The 14,195-nt window shown below is 56.5% G+C and overlaps 1 protein-coding gene across 1 annotated transcript in view; it reads right to left on the reverse strand.

The window, feature by feature from the left end:
- Mdga1 (MAM domain containing glycosylphosphatidylinositol anchor 1) overlaps positions 1-13,539 on the reverse strand; it is a 63,816-nt gene extending 50,277 nt beyond the window's left edge. The window contains exon 1 of the mRNA XM_004649531.2: positions 12,580-13,539. Coding sequence (XP_004649588.2) covers positions 12,580-12,646 — 67 coding nt within the window. The 5' untranslated portion in view covers positions 12,647-13,539. The remainder of the gene's footprint in view (positions 1-12,579) is intronic.
- Positions 13,540-14,195: the final 656 nt, after the last annotated feature.

Here is a 14,195-nt window from a genome sequence, read left to right on the forward strand (position 1 = left end):
AAGGATGGCACCATGGCTGACTGGCCCTGTCATGAATGGGGAAACTGAGGCACGGGGCAAAAAAAAAAAAACAAAAACAAAACACCTAAACTTTCACATGACTGAGAGTCAGGCCGGGAGTCAAAGCCACTCCAGAAACTTCCATTCCTGCCCTTCAGGCTACACGGCCCCGCTCCACTCCCCCTGAGGGAGACAGACGATTATTCATCCACTTTGCTAAATTTAGTTATGTGATTGTGAAATTAGACCCTGGCGGTGTCATGGAGCCTGGCAAGTCATGTGCGACAGCTGACCTCAGAGTCGCCAGTCAGCCACTGACACCTCCATGTGAAGATCTTCTCGGGTTAGCCCCTCCCTGAGTCCCTGGGGTGGGGCGAGGGGGCGGGCAGGAAAGGAAGCAGAGAAGGGACAAGGTGGCTGCCACACAGGCAGGGCCGACTGGACCCACTCTTCCCTCTGGTTGCATGGATGCCTGGGCCCGAAAGGCCTGTGTGCTGGGTCCCTGGAGAAGGGATTTCAGAGGAGGCCCCAGTCCTGAGGCCTCGGTCGTCCAAGTCCCTTAGGTCAGAGGGGAGAAACCACCCTTAGAGAGAGATAAGGACTCAGCTACAGGCGAGTAGGCAGAAGGAGCAGTTGGAGGAAACTGAGGCACATGAGGACGTGGGGAAGGCCAGGACCTCAGCAGCTCTGACCCAGTGCCCAGAAAACAGTAGTTCCTCAATAAATGTCAGTGGAAGCAGGCATTATGGAAGGTTCTGGAAAGACACTCCCTGGTTAGGCTTCCAGTCAGCCCGTTCACTCAGACCAAAGGAGGCCCAGTGAGAAAGAGCCTGTGAGGGTGGGAGATGTCAAAGGTACCAGCTCCCCCGACCTCCTCTGCCCCCCCCCCCCCGCCCACTGCCAAGATACAGCTGTGGCCCCGCCTGGCTGGCTGGAGGCCTTGGTAGACAGACAGCTCCCATGCCTGCCACTCGGCCCAGCTGGGGCCACTGCCACTCTGCACCAGCCCAGCCCCCTTTCCTGGCATAGGCGTCCCGGGTGAGCGCACGCCTGGCGCAGGGCCCGGTGCCCGGGAGAGAGGCTCCTGCAGGCAGCTTTGTGTTCTGTGAAAACCAAACCCACAGCCTGAGCCCTGCAGCCAAGCAAAGCCTGCCGGGAAAGCTCGCAGGCCCCCTCCCAGCCCACCATGGGAGCACCCCCCCTCCAGGAACGACGGGGAGGGGGGCACCAGCTGCCACCCTGGCTGGCGCGAGGGTCCTAGCATGCCAGGCCTGGGCTAGCTCTGTCCTCCCTCGCTTGAACCTCCTCCTGGAATAAACTGGAAGAGAAATCAGAGGGAAACGCTCTCCTCTGTTTGAACAAATCACTCCAGATTCTTCCCTGTCTCAGGTCAGGCCTCACGATGGGGGATATTTTCACTCGCCGGCTGCTAATAGACTCGGGAGAAGCTGCTGGATCGATCGTGGCCAGGAAAATTAGCCATGAGAGCTCCGGGCCAGCTTCGGCCTGCCCCCCGTCCATGACCCCCGCCCCACCCCAGTGCTGGGTCCCAGGATTGAGCCTGGCTGCTGCCTTGAACCAGGAACTGCTGGAGGCCGGTGATAAAAGTGGGTGCTGAGAAACCCTGAAGGGGTCTTCACACACACACACACACACACACACACAACATCAACACGTACACACATATCTACATATGTACCCATTGTATTTACACGTATAGGAAAAGCACGTGGTCCCCAGCCAGCACAGTGGTCTCTATTCATGCCCTTATCTCCGCAGAAAGCGAGGGAGTAAGCCACCTGGGGATGTCGGTGTTTGGGGGAGCCTTCTTGACCCTCTGTTTAGAGGTGCTAAGGGAGGTATGGAGCTGGCAGCAGACTCTGAATGCCCCAGGAGGAGGGTAGCTCGATCAGGAAAAGCCCTTCTGGCATTCTGGCTTGTCCCCGTCAGTCAATGTGAGCCCAGGTCCAGACTAGAGGGCAGGGCAGAGCCCCCAGCTTACACGTGGCCACCAGAACCGGCCTAGAATGGAGCAGAAACACCAGGCGACCCCTAAGCCCACTGCCTCTGACCACTATAGTTCCATACCACTTACTGTGTGGCCTGAGGACACCGCTTGTCCTCTCTGGGCCTCCGATTTCTCTGCTGACAGGTGACTTATGTCCACACTAAGGGAGAGAGGGAGAAAAATGGGCATACCAGGGCCCCTAACCACTGCAAACGAACTCCAGACACATGAGCTACCTCGCGCATGTGGCTTACGTGGGTATTGGTGAATTGAACCTGAGTCCTTAGGCTTCATATGCAAGTGCCTTAACCACTAAGCCATCTCTCTAGCCCAGATCCACCCCCTTAAGTGGTCCTCCCTCCTTGGGCCCTGGAATATACCATGATAGCTGAACCTTAGTAACCCTTCGGTGACCTCGAGGCAGCATGCTCTACGGTAGGGGCTGTACCTTGGAATCACATGAGGATCTTCTGTGAAAATGCTGCTGCTGGTTCCCGCCCCGGAATGCTGATTAATTGTGGGAGCACTTAGATTTGTAAAAGCACCCCGGATTAACTTAACGTGCAGCCCGCACTGAGAACCACTACCTTAAGGAAGCAGGGTCCAGAGATTGAAGGAACCTGGAAAACCATCTCTGGTCCAGCAAAGTCAGCTCCCACCCCTATGCACCCTGGTGTCTAACAACAGAAGGTGGCTCCAAGTGCCCTGGGGTTCAACCCACCCTACACGACAAAACTAAGGAACGAAACCCAGCCAGGCGGAGCCGACAGGAACCTCACACTGGGGGCAGGGCAGATGTGCAACTGGGTATTGGGAAGCCTTGGTTTCAAATCCTGATTCCACAGGGCTTTGACATACCACTGAGCCTAACACTTGGCCACTCAACCTAGTAAAACAGGGTTGGGGCTGGAGGGTTGGCTCAGTGATTAAAGCACTTGCCTGTGAAACCCAAGTTCGATTCCCCAGTAGCCACATTAGGCCAGATGCATCTGGAGTTTGTTTGCAGTGGCTAGAGGCTCTGGCATGTTCTTTCTCTCTCCTCACAAATAAATAAAGTATTTTTTAGGAAGAAAAACAGGGTTGTAGGGAAGTCTGGGTAGTAGGGGGTGGGCGCACCTATGCCCTTCTAGACCTTTACCTGGCACTTATTAAATATTTGCTTGCTAAGAGAACATCACTATTATATGCACAGCACTGAGATTTTAAGGGCTGGGGGGGATGGTTCAGTGGGCAAGGTGGTTGCTGTAAAATCATGAAGACCTGAGTTCAAATCCCAAGAACTCATGTAAAATCTAGGTTGTGCTGGCATGTGCCTATAATCCCTGTGATGGAGAGGTGGAGACAGGAGGATCCCTACTGTTCACTGGCCAGCTAGCTAGTCTAGCCCAATCAGGGGAGCTCCAGGTTCACTGAGACACTCTGTATCAAATAATGTGTGCCAGGCATGGTGACACACGTCTTTATTCTCAGCACTCAGGAGGCTGAGGTAGGAAGATTGCAGCTTGTTCTGGAGTAAGAACCTACCTCAAAATAAAATAAAATAAAAGCTAATAGGTGAAGGAGCTGGTGGTGGGGCTCAGCAGATAAGAGTTCGTGCTTTGTAACCCTGAGGACCTGAGTTTGATTCCCAGCACCCTTGTAAAAAAAACAGAGCACAAGCCGGGTGTGGTGGCGCACACCTTTAACCCCAGCTCTGGGGCCAACGAGAAACTAAGCAGAAGAGTGACAGAGTAAAAACTAAATGGAAGGGCTGGAGAGATTGCTTAGCAGTTCAGGCACTTGCCTGAAAAACCAAAGGACTCAGGTTTGATTGCCCAGTACCCACGTAAGCCAGACATACAAGATGTGTCTGGAGTTCGTTAAAGGCCCCTGGCATACCCATTCTCTCTATATCTGCCTCTTTCTCTCTCAAATAAATAAAAGATTTAAGTTTCTAATTTTATTTAATAAATGTTATTTAATTTTATCTAAGTAAAGTAATTTAAATAATTTTTTTTTAAAAAAAGAGTGACAGGAGAGCATTTGATGTCTTGCTCTGGTTTCTGCTCATGTGCACACAGGGCAAACACACATACATACATCACACACACACACTAAAATAAAAACAACTGAGATGGAGGGATGGCTTAGTGGTTAAGGCATTTGCCTGCAAAGCTAAAGGACCCAGGTTTGATTCCCCAGGACCCACGTTAACCAGATGCACAAGGGGGCGCATGCGTCTGGAGTTCGTTTGCAGTGGCTGGAGGCCCTGGCATGCCCATTCTCTCTCTCTCTCTCTCTGTCAAATAAATTTATTAATTAAAATAAAATAAAACCATTTAATTTAAAAGGTATAGAGCGACTGAGGAGAACATTCTGTATTAACCACCGGTCCAACACACACGCTTATGCACACATGAACATACAGATGTGAACATGCAAACACATGCACACCACATGCATATGTACACACACACACAAAAAAAATTTCATTTTCTCTTACACAGGGATGCATGTAAACAAGAGTCTCATTGCAAGAATACAGCAGAATTACCTATGCAAGCCCAGTGAGCTCCCCATCTCAGAGGCAATCTCTCTCCATCCCTCCAGGTTTGGGATCAGAGGTTCCCATGATGGACTCCTGGCCTCTGGGCTCCAGCCTTGGAGCAGAAAGGCTCGTGGCTTCAGAAATAATAAGTGGGATGTTTTAAAGCTCCTGGGTTCCAATGAGCAGTGACCTGGAAATCTGTATGTGCCCTCATGTCACCCATCCCGGGGAAAAGCCATGTGTTTGGGCCCTGATTCACCCTCATGTTCATACCAGGCGAGCTGAAGCTCCCGGGGCAGGACTTTGGACCACAGCCACCTTGATCGCCCCCCCCCCCCGGGAGGAGCTAGGCCCATCGTGAGGGAAAACTCTCTGGCGTTGCTGACATGAGACCCCGCAGCTCCCAGACCTCCAGGCAGTGCAGGCTGAGGCTGAACCAAAGGTGGTCTCTTCCAAGCCAGACGGTCCCCTGCTGTCCCCGCGGTCCGAGCCTCCACCAAGCATGGCCACCGAAGAGGCCTGCTACGCTTCTCTAAAGCAGAGCTGGGGCCTCCTGCTCCCATGCGCCACCCACACCCGGGGCTCCCTGCCATCTGCAGCCGCCTCTGCTGCTCTACTGAGGGGGAGTCCCCGCAGCTCACCTCAGAGCTGCCAGAGGACCGGTACCTCGTGCAGGCCTCCCCGTGACCCCAAGAGCTACGTGGGGCTGAACCTGCTTTCCAGACAGGGAAGCTGAAGCTTGACCTGCTAAGGCGCACCCGGTATGAATGCTCACTCCAGCCTGGCCCTCCTTCCTGCTGCCCTCGTGCGAAGACGAATCCATAGGCCAATGACACCATGTCACCAGCACGGGGACCCTGATAGATGTGAAGAGCCCCAGCCTCATGTTTCCTCAAGACCTCCTCCCCCCGCCCCCTGCCACCAGGAAGAGTTGCAGAGCCCCCAGATTTTCTCCTCTGCCTCACACAGTCCCTTCTCCCACAGGCTCATGGCCACCTTCCAGGTCCCTGTCCCTTCTCAGGACTCCTCTGACCTCCCCGAGGCCACCTATTCTGTCTTCTCTCTGTCTGTCCTCCCTCTAGATGCCATGCATCCCAGGACTCCGTCCTTGCCCAGCCCCTCTCAAACACACACACACCCCTTCCTTGACGATTTCATCCCACAAAGCAGTGGCCATCAGCTGTTCCGTGGGCAGAAACTCAGCCATACAAGGTGACTTGGTCTTGTTGCGCTCTCTCTCTCTCTCTCTCTCTCTCGTACACATGAACCTTACACCACCATCCCTGCCACACTGCTCAAGCCTGAATCCCACTATACTCACGACTGGGGATGTGGCTCAGTGGGTAGAGCACCCTCCTAGCACATATGAAACCCCTTGTTCATATAAACGGAGCATGGTGGTGCATGTGCGTAATCCCAGCACTTCGGATGTGGAAGTGGGAGGATCAGAAGTCCAAGCTTCACCTCAGCTACAGAGTGAGTTTGAGGCCAGCCTGGGCTACAAGAGACCTCAAGAAAACAAAACAAAACAGTCTTGTCACTAAAACTACACTTTGAGGCTAGCAGGCCTTCCCATGAGGTGGGTATGTGTCTCCTTTCTGTTCTCAGGCCTCGCATTAGTGCAAGGTCAGGTTTCTTCCTGGAAGTCCAGGTGTTATCGTCTGTTTGACTTCCAGTCATCTCTTCTGGCTGTAGCCCAGGTCTCCCAACTGTAAAACCTCGGGCCCTCACACGAACTGTTTCCCGGACAGTTAGGCCCTCATGCTTGCCAGCCTTCTACAGAAGTCTCTGTGTGGCCCGTTCATCTCCTTCAACTTGCCTACAGTCTGCTCCTCTAGGACAGCCAGAGGGATTCTGTTTGAAATCTGCCCAAGCCTGCCCCTCTTCCCTCAAAACTCTCCCAGGGTGCCCATCCCACTTAAAATAAGTCCCAAAGTCCTCCTACAGCTTTGGAGACCCCAAACATTTGTCTCTACTAACGCTCAGACCTCACCAGCCCCTTCCCTCCCCTCTCCTTTGCCCACTGTTGTCTTCTTCACATTGGACCCCTCACTTGGGTTCCATTAGGCCAGACATGATCTTGCCCCAGGGCCTTTGCACTGGTTATTCTCCTGCCCGGAGCACACTTCCCGCAGTTATCCATCCGGTGTCCTCCCTGGCTCTGCTTTGGCGTCACCCCTCCACCTGTACCAACCACCATATATGAACTTGACCACAGTGCTATCATCCTCTTTCTTACTTTTTCTTTTTTAAAGTTACTTATTAAGAGAGAGAGAGAGAGAGAGAGAGAGAGAGAGAGAGAGAGAATGGGCGCGCCAGGGCCTCCAGCCACCGCAAATGAACTCTAGACGCATGCTCCACCTTGTGCATCTGGCTAACGTGGGACCTGGGGAACCGAGCCTCGAACCGGGGTCCTTAGGCTTCACAGGCAAGGGCCTTAACCATTAAGCCATCTCTCCTAGCCCCTCTTATCCTTTTTCTAAAGTGGGTTTTGTTTTTTTTTTTAATGAGAGAGAAGACTGGCACACCAGGGCCTCCAGCCACTGCAATCGAACTCCAGATGCGTGCGCCATCTTGTGCGCACGTGCAACCTGGTGCATGCAGCGCCTTGCGCATCTGGCTTATGAGGGACCTGGGGAGTTGAACATGGGTCTTCAGGTTCTGCAGGCCTGCACCTTAACCACTAAGCCATCTCTCCAGCCCTCCTCTTATCCTTTTAAGATGCACGGCACTCACGTTGCATGCTCACTCACTGCTCTCCTCCACAGCCCTCGGGGCTATTTCTCCATCTTTCCACCTGTCCAGTATCTTCTTCTGTCCTTGCCATGTGACGTTTACCCATTCTCCTCAGAACCAACTTCTCCTTCCCCACAGCTCATGTCCACAGCCCCTGCAACATCCAGACCGAGCCTTGCTCAGGGTGCCCGTGAATAAACAGGGACGAGATGACCTCACGTTCTCCTCACTCCCAGCCCAGAAGACCCACAGGACAGAGGCCCTGCCATCCTGAACGTGTCCTCCACATCCCTGGAACTCCGGTTTCTTCACGTGTTCAGTGAACACAGAGGAGACACTCGGGGTGCCCTCTCTGAATGTCATGGGAACCAAAGGCCTGTAGAGAGAGTACCTTCCCTCAGAGGCATTTCTCCTTGCCCTGAAAGATGCCAAGAAGAACCACCCTTTTATTGTATTTGAAAAGAGCATATGTTATCCATAATTTTTTAAACATCATTCCTTTGAACTCAGCATGGCTCTCCCTTCCCATATCAGCATTTAAATGCCACCTGGGCCCCTCAGTGCCTGGCAATGGGGGGGGGGAGGAGATTTGGGAAAGGGGAGATACCTGGATTTATGAAGAGGTAGCCCCCTCCACACACAGCCTCCCTGGGCCCAGAGCTCCCCAGGTTCAGCTGAGAACCCCAACTCTCCATCAGTGAGAATGCAGGAAGTGTGGCTTTGGCCGTGGATGGGTCCTCTAAGATGCTAACATGGGTGTGAAGAAGCTGGAAAAAATTCCCCTTCAGTCCCAGGCTAGGCAATCAAAGCAACTCCCTTGTTTCTGTAACGGGGTGAAGCCCAGAGGCACGCCCCCCCCCACCCCACAAAGGGAAGAAGCGATGTGGTGGCCAAGCCCGCCCCCTGCTGACCATGTCTGGAACAGCAGCTCCATCTACCCCCCCCCACCTATTTCACATCCACCAGGGACCTTCTCAGGCTGGGGTCTCCAGGCAGGTTGGGGGTCGTGGAGTGGGGTTCACCTAGGACTGAGAGGCTCAAGGTTCCATGTTCTAATCTCCCCACTTCCACTGGGTGGGGTACCTCCTGGCACAACCTTCCTGAGCCCAGGTATAAGGAGAAGTCAGCAGAGTGGGGAAGAAAGCAGGTTGGGGTGAGAGTACCCGCGCGGTTGCCGCGGCCTTGCCCCTCCCGAGCTCCTCCGTGCCTCTGGGGCACCCCGGAGACAAGCCGGTACTGCTACCACGGCCCGGATTTCCACTCCCACTCCAGGTATTGATCTCTGGCATCATTCATTTTCCAAGCCTTGGCGGCTGTGATTAGCTCCCTGCACCTCCCCACGGAGCCCCCCGCCCAGCCCTCCATGTTCCAGCAAAGCAGAGCTAATACCCGGCTCTAAATGAGGCTTTGCCACCCGGCCCCAGAAGCTCAGAGCCAGGCCTGGCCAATTTACACGCAGGCTCTCAAACAGTCTCAGCCTGCTCCCCCAAGGGTGCATTCCTGCCCTGTACAATTCCCTCTAACCCCACTCTCCACCCCCAACCCCAGAGCCTCCCCTGTACCTGATGCTCAGCCGCCCAGCCGGCAGAGTAGGCGGGGACATTTGTCCTAAGGGATCCTGAACCCAACTGGGCTCTTTTTAAAACATATATAATTTTTACCTATTTATTTGACAGAGAGAAAGAGGGAGAGAGAAAGGAAGAGAGAGAGAGTGAATGGGCGCTCCATAGCTCCAGCCACTGCAAACAAACTCCAGACACGTGCGTCCCTTTGTGTATCTGGCTAACATGGGTCCTGGGGAATCGAATGTGGGTCCTTTGTCATTGCACACAAATGCCTTAAGTGCTAAGCCATCACTCGAGCCCAAAGAGGGCTCTTTTGCACAGCATCTTGGCCAGCCCTGGGGCCCGGCTCTGGGAGCTGGAGAAGGATGGTACCGGCAGAGTAAACAGAACGGCCTGGATGTGTGCATCCAAGGCAATTTCTCCCTATAAGCAAGAAGGAAGGAAGAGGAGAAGAGAAGGCCAAAGGTGGAGACCTTCCTGAGGGTTGGTTAGGAAAACCTGAGTCTCCTGCAGACCCTAGGGAACCTGCATGCCCATACCAACTCTCCTCCAGGAAAGAGCCCAGGCTGCCTGTTTCAAGACTGGAAGTTAGGAACTCCCCCCAGGGGGAGAAGTCTCAGGTGTCGTACCCAGGAACATGCCCTGGGAGACTCCCTTCCTGGAACTCCTTCCCTGGACGCCCCAGGGGAGAGGGGGAAACCTGACTGGGTGATAAGTCTGTAAGCTACGTTGCTCTTGTCAAATTATTCAACATCTGTCTTCATGTTCCCACAAAAATTAGCATAGGATAGTAGTTTCTGATGACACCTTTGGTGAAATATTTTGACTTCCACCAGTAAGTTGCAAACAACCTGTCTTAAGGATAATGTCACTTCCCACTCCTGCATATTAAATAACCCAGGGGGTTGTTGTGGGTTTCGTGTGTGTGTGTGTGTGTGTGTGTGTGTGTGTGTGTGTAAGTAAGAGAGAAGGAGAGAGAGAAGAATCCCACTGACCAGCCCCTGGCTCACAGCTGTGAGAAGAGGACAGGAAGATGGGGCGCTGTCTGACGCTACCTGCATGTGGAATAGTCCTTCCTCCATCACCTGGTTACTGTCTTTGTCCTAGAACTAGGCGGGCTGGAGACAGCCCAACCCGCCAGCCAGCCAGAAAGCAGATTACGGAGTCCACCTCTCAGGACAACAAACTGGGCCAGGAGATGTTGCAGGAGGGGAGGGAGGGGGGACCAGCCCCAAATGGACCATCTGGTCCACCATGGTGTTGCCGTGGCTTCTATGTCCTGAAGAAGAGCAAAGCCACCTAGCCAGGCAGAGACCTTAGAGCAGGCAGGCAGACCCAGAAGGCTCTGGGCAGGTGCCTCCCACCGGCATAGCTTTGACCCTCGGGGTTCCTCTCTACCGCTGCTCCTCTTTTCTCCAAGCAGCTCCCTAACAAATCTGCCCCCTTCAGCAGTCTCACATGCCTGAGACAGAGGGACAGCGGCTGAGTTTCCTCATGACAGACCAACCCTGGGGCTTCCAGCCTCTCCTCTCTTCCAGAGATGCCAACTTAGGGCCCCTTGGCCATCCCTAAACAGAAGCCAGAGTCCACTGTCCTGCTGGACACCAAGCCCTGGAGAGACTTTCTTGGGAAGGGTGGCTTCCAGAAACATTTCTTCAACCGCCTCCCCAACCAGAGCACTCGGAAGAAATCTGAGCTGAGTTACTGTGGTGTGCCAGGACCCGTGCCAAGCTGGGTGCACCGGGCGATGGCCAGTGTGGACATCTCTGGCCCCTACATTGTACCCTCACTTGCTTGCTTCCTCTGCTTTGGGGTGGAGAGAAATGGGGTAAGACAAAAAGGTTAATCCCAGGCCTCCACCCTGCTTCTTCAACCCGATCCCACCCCAGCTAAGGAAACTGACTTCTGCGGCACCTGCCCAAGCTTCTAGCTTGCCAAGGGACTCTGGCAGCCTCACATGTCCCCAGGCCTGTTCAGTCCGTTGTTTCCCTCTCTTTACATCTACCTCCACAGAGACTTTTCGCTCAGTCACACCCCTCACCCCAACCTGCAGCCCAGACTTCGCTGGAGCCAAGTTCTCCAAGGAAAGGTACAAAGAACATCGGAGAACCTGGGTGGGTCCGGGTGTAACCAGCGCTCTGCTATGCACTAGGAGTAGCTAGAAGAGAAAAAGAAAAAACGGGGGGGGGGGCGGAGGAGCCTGAAATAATGGCATATAGAGCCCATTGCCTTTGTCCCCCAAACCCTGCCGTCATTGGCTGGGGTTTCCAACTGGGCCCAGAGGCGCTTCCTCAAGATGTCCCTTAGGAGAAGTCAGAAACAGGCGCGGGATGGGCTGGCCGGTCCTGCCCAAAAGCAGGGGAGGAAGGCTTCAGTGGACAGCTCCTGGGGAAGTGTGTGAGGAGGGTCTAATGGCCTCTTAGGGATCCTCCTTGCACGGGGCAGTGAGCTGAGCTGCTAAGGGACAAAGGAGAGTGGAGAACCCCGGAGGTGCTGGGGGGCGAGGAGACCTTCTCAGAGACCGCCTTCCCAGAGCCCAGCTTGTCCCAGCCCTGGCACCATCCCTCCACCTTTTCCGGCCTATGCCAGGGGCCAGGCAGTAAGAAACACGCAAACTAATTAAGAAGCGTCGCTTGGCCAGATGCCTGGGCCAGCCTCATCAAGCCCAATCCGGCTAGTTGTCGGAGCTGCGGGGCGTGCACCGCCCAGGACATCCCTTCCTTTAACCAGGCATAGGGAGAGAGCACCAACGCGGGAAGCTGGCGGCTAGGGCACATTGGCCTCTGTCACCCACACAGCACAGGAAAAGAATTAGAAAGGGTATCCTACCTACCCCTGCCACACTTAAAAAGTGACTACCAAAAAAAAAAAAAAAAAAGGTCACTATGTGGTCAGAAGGCAAAGTGTGTGTGTGTGGGGGGGGGGGTTACCCACGGGCTCTTGTCGTGGGGACGCGGGAGCCAGCCTACACTGGCAGGAGGTAGAGTTTGGACGTCCGATGGGTGCGTGCGTGAGGACGTTTGCGTTTCCAGGGGACAGTGGCTGTGTGTGTGTGTGTGTGTGTGTGTGTGTGTACACACGCAGGCAGAAGGAAGGTGAGGCTGGGATTTTGTAATTGGGAAGCAGGGACCGGAAGGGCTAGCTGGCTCGGGAGAGGTCTGAAACAGGGAAAGCCCGAGCCGAGCTACGAGATGCCGGTTCTGGCTCAGACTGTCTGGACGCGAGAGGAGCCGAGGCCGCCGCCGCCGCGAGGAAGGCGAGCTCGTCTCCCGGCCGCGCCGCGCGCAACTCCGGGTCGCGCCCCGCGCGCTTCCACTCGGGGGAAGGCCGACCCGGGGCAGCACGGGGGGGGGGGCATCGGTGTAAGTCGCTGCTCCCGCCCTGCGCTTGCGATCTGACCGGTTCTCCCTGATCCTTTGGATTCTCCAACTCACTCCAGTCCACCCACCACCTCCACTCCCCCAAGCAGGGATATATATATATATATATTGGGGAGGGGATATGGAGAACCCCTGCGCGACCCCCCCCCCCGCATGCCCAGCCCCCCTCCGGAGAGATCCCACGACCGGCCCCAGGGCTGCTCCAAAGCAGCTTCGCTCGGGTCTCCCCGGCGCATCGCGGAGAGGGCGGGGACAGAGCCGAGGTCTCTCCGCCGAGCCCCGGCCGCGCGCACTTTGAGCACAGCTCGCAAAGTTTCCGCGCGCGGCTCGGCCAGCGTGGAGCCGGGGGACGCGGGCTCTTACCGTAGACTCCTTGTCCCCGGCAGCGGAGGGGCATCAGCGCCAGGAGTAGAAGGCAGGTCACCTCCATCGTCACGGCCCGCGAGGCGGCGCAGCCCGGGAGGCGGCGGGGGGCTCATCCGCCGGGGCACCGCGACGCCCTCGGTGTGTGTTCTTCCTCTCGTCTCTTGCCTCCACCCCCAAGAAGCGACCGACCGAGAGGGCGGTGACCGTGGCGACGACCCGGCTTTCTTCTCCTCCGGCGCGGGGACGCAGGGGGCGCTGGCCCGGCCCCGGGATGCTTCAGCGCGCCCGGCGGCGCAGCAACCAGCGCCCCGGTCCAAGCAGCTCGGGTCCGGGTTCCCAGGGCTGTCTACTCCTAGAGGGCACCGGACACCGGGGGTCTCGCTCTGCTTCGGCAGCGACGCTCCGATCCAACAGCCCACCGAGCACGGGCAAACTTGCCGTCTCCCCTCCGGGATTTGAAGCGGGTGGGTAGGTGAGGGGGCCGCCGGTTTGCCAAGCGGGGTGGGGAGTCCGGGTCTCAGCGCCGGTTAATCCGCCGTCTCCAGTACTGCGGCGTGCACCGGAAGGTTCAGCGGCCAGACCCCGAGCGGATCGGGTGGAGCGAGGAAACGCAGCCAGAAGCCGGCTGGACCTCCGGCCCTTCGTGAGCGCGGGAGCCCGCGGGGGGCACGGGGGTTCGGTCGCCGAGTGGAGCGCTCCGTGTCGCCGGCTGCGCGAAGTTTAGCCGTGCCGCGGAGGAACCCTCAGGGGCGGGCGGGGAGATAATCGCTTCCCGGTGCCCCTCGGGAATCCGGAGAGCAAAATTCCAGTCCAGCCAGCAAGGTGGTGAGCGAGGGGTAGGGGGTAAAGAAGGAAAGTTTAAGTCGTTTGAAAAATAAATAAATAAATAAATCTTCGCGCCCTCGCCGAAGCCGGGGAGAGGTGGCAAGCGCGCGCGGTGCCCGCCCGGCTGGATCTCGTCCTGCTCGCCGCGATCGGCTCCCGCCGTCTGGCCGCGGCCGCGGCGCTCCCGGGCTCGAGCTCTCCGGAGATCCGGGGCTGCGCCGCGCCCCAACTTGGTCGTCCCCCGCCCCCGCCCGGCGGCCAAGACCAAGGCCAAGGCGGGGGGGCCCTCAGCGGGTGAGGCCGAGCCGCGCTCCCCGAGGCGCGGGGACGGGGAGGGGGGCGGACGGAGGGGAGCGCTCCGCTCGCTCGGCAACTTGGGCTTCGCTATGCTGCCGATTTTTCGCCCCTCGGAGCTTTTTCATTCCGCGCTGCCCCCGCCTCCCGCTCTCCCTCCTCCTCCTCCTCCTCCTCTCTCCTCCCTCCTCCCGTCTCCGCGATCGGTCTCTCTCTCTCTCTCGCTCGCTCTCCCACCCTTTGTCGCTTTCTCTCCTGTTTGATTCCCCTCCAGTTAAAAAGAGAGAGAGAGAGAGAAAGAGGGGGAGCCAATTAAAGACAGCCCAGCTCTCCCGGCCCAGCCTCTGTCCAATTTCTTAGCCTCCCCCAGGACCAATTAGAGAAAACAAAACAGGGCTGGGGGAAGCAAGTCTCTCTCTCTCCTCCCCGCCCCCGCCCCCACCCCTCTCTCCCCCCACCCCGCATCCCCCCCCTAGCCCCCTGGCAGGAAAATG

This window comes from Jaculus jaculus, chromosome 8 (genome assembly GCF_020740685.1).
Source record: "Jaculus jaculus isolate mJacJac1 chromosome 8, mJacJac1.mat.Y.cur, whole genome shotgun sequence".
Lineage (NCBI taxonomy): Eukaryota > Metazoa > Chordata > Mammalia > Rodentia > Dipodidae > Jaculus > Jaculus jaculus.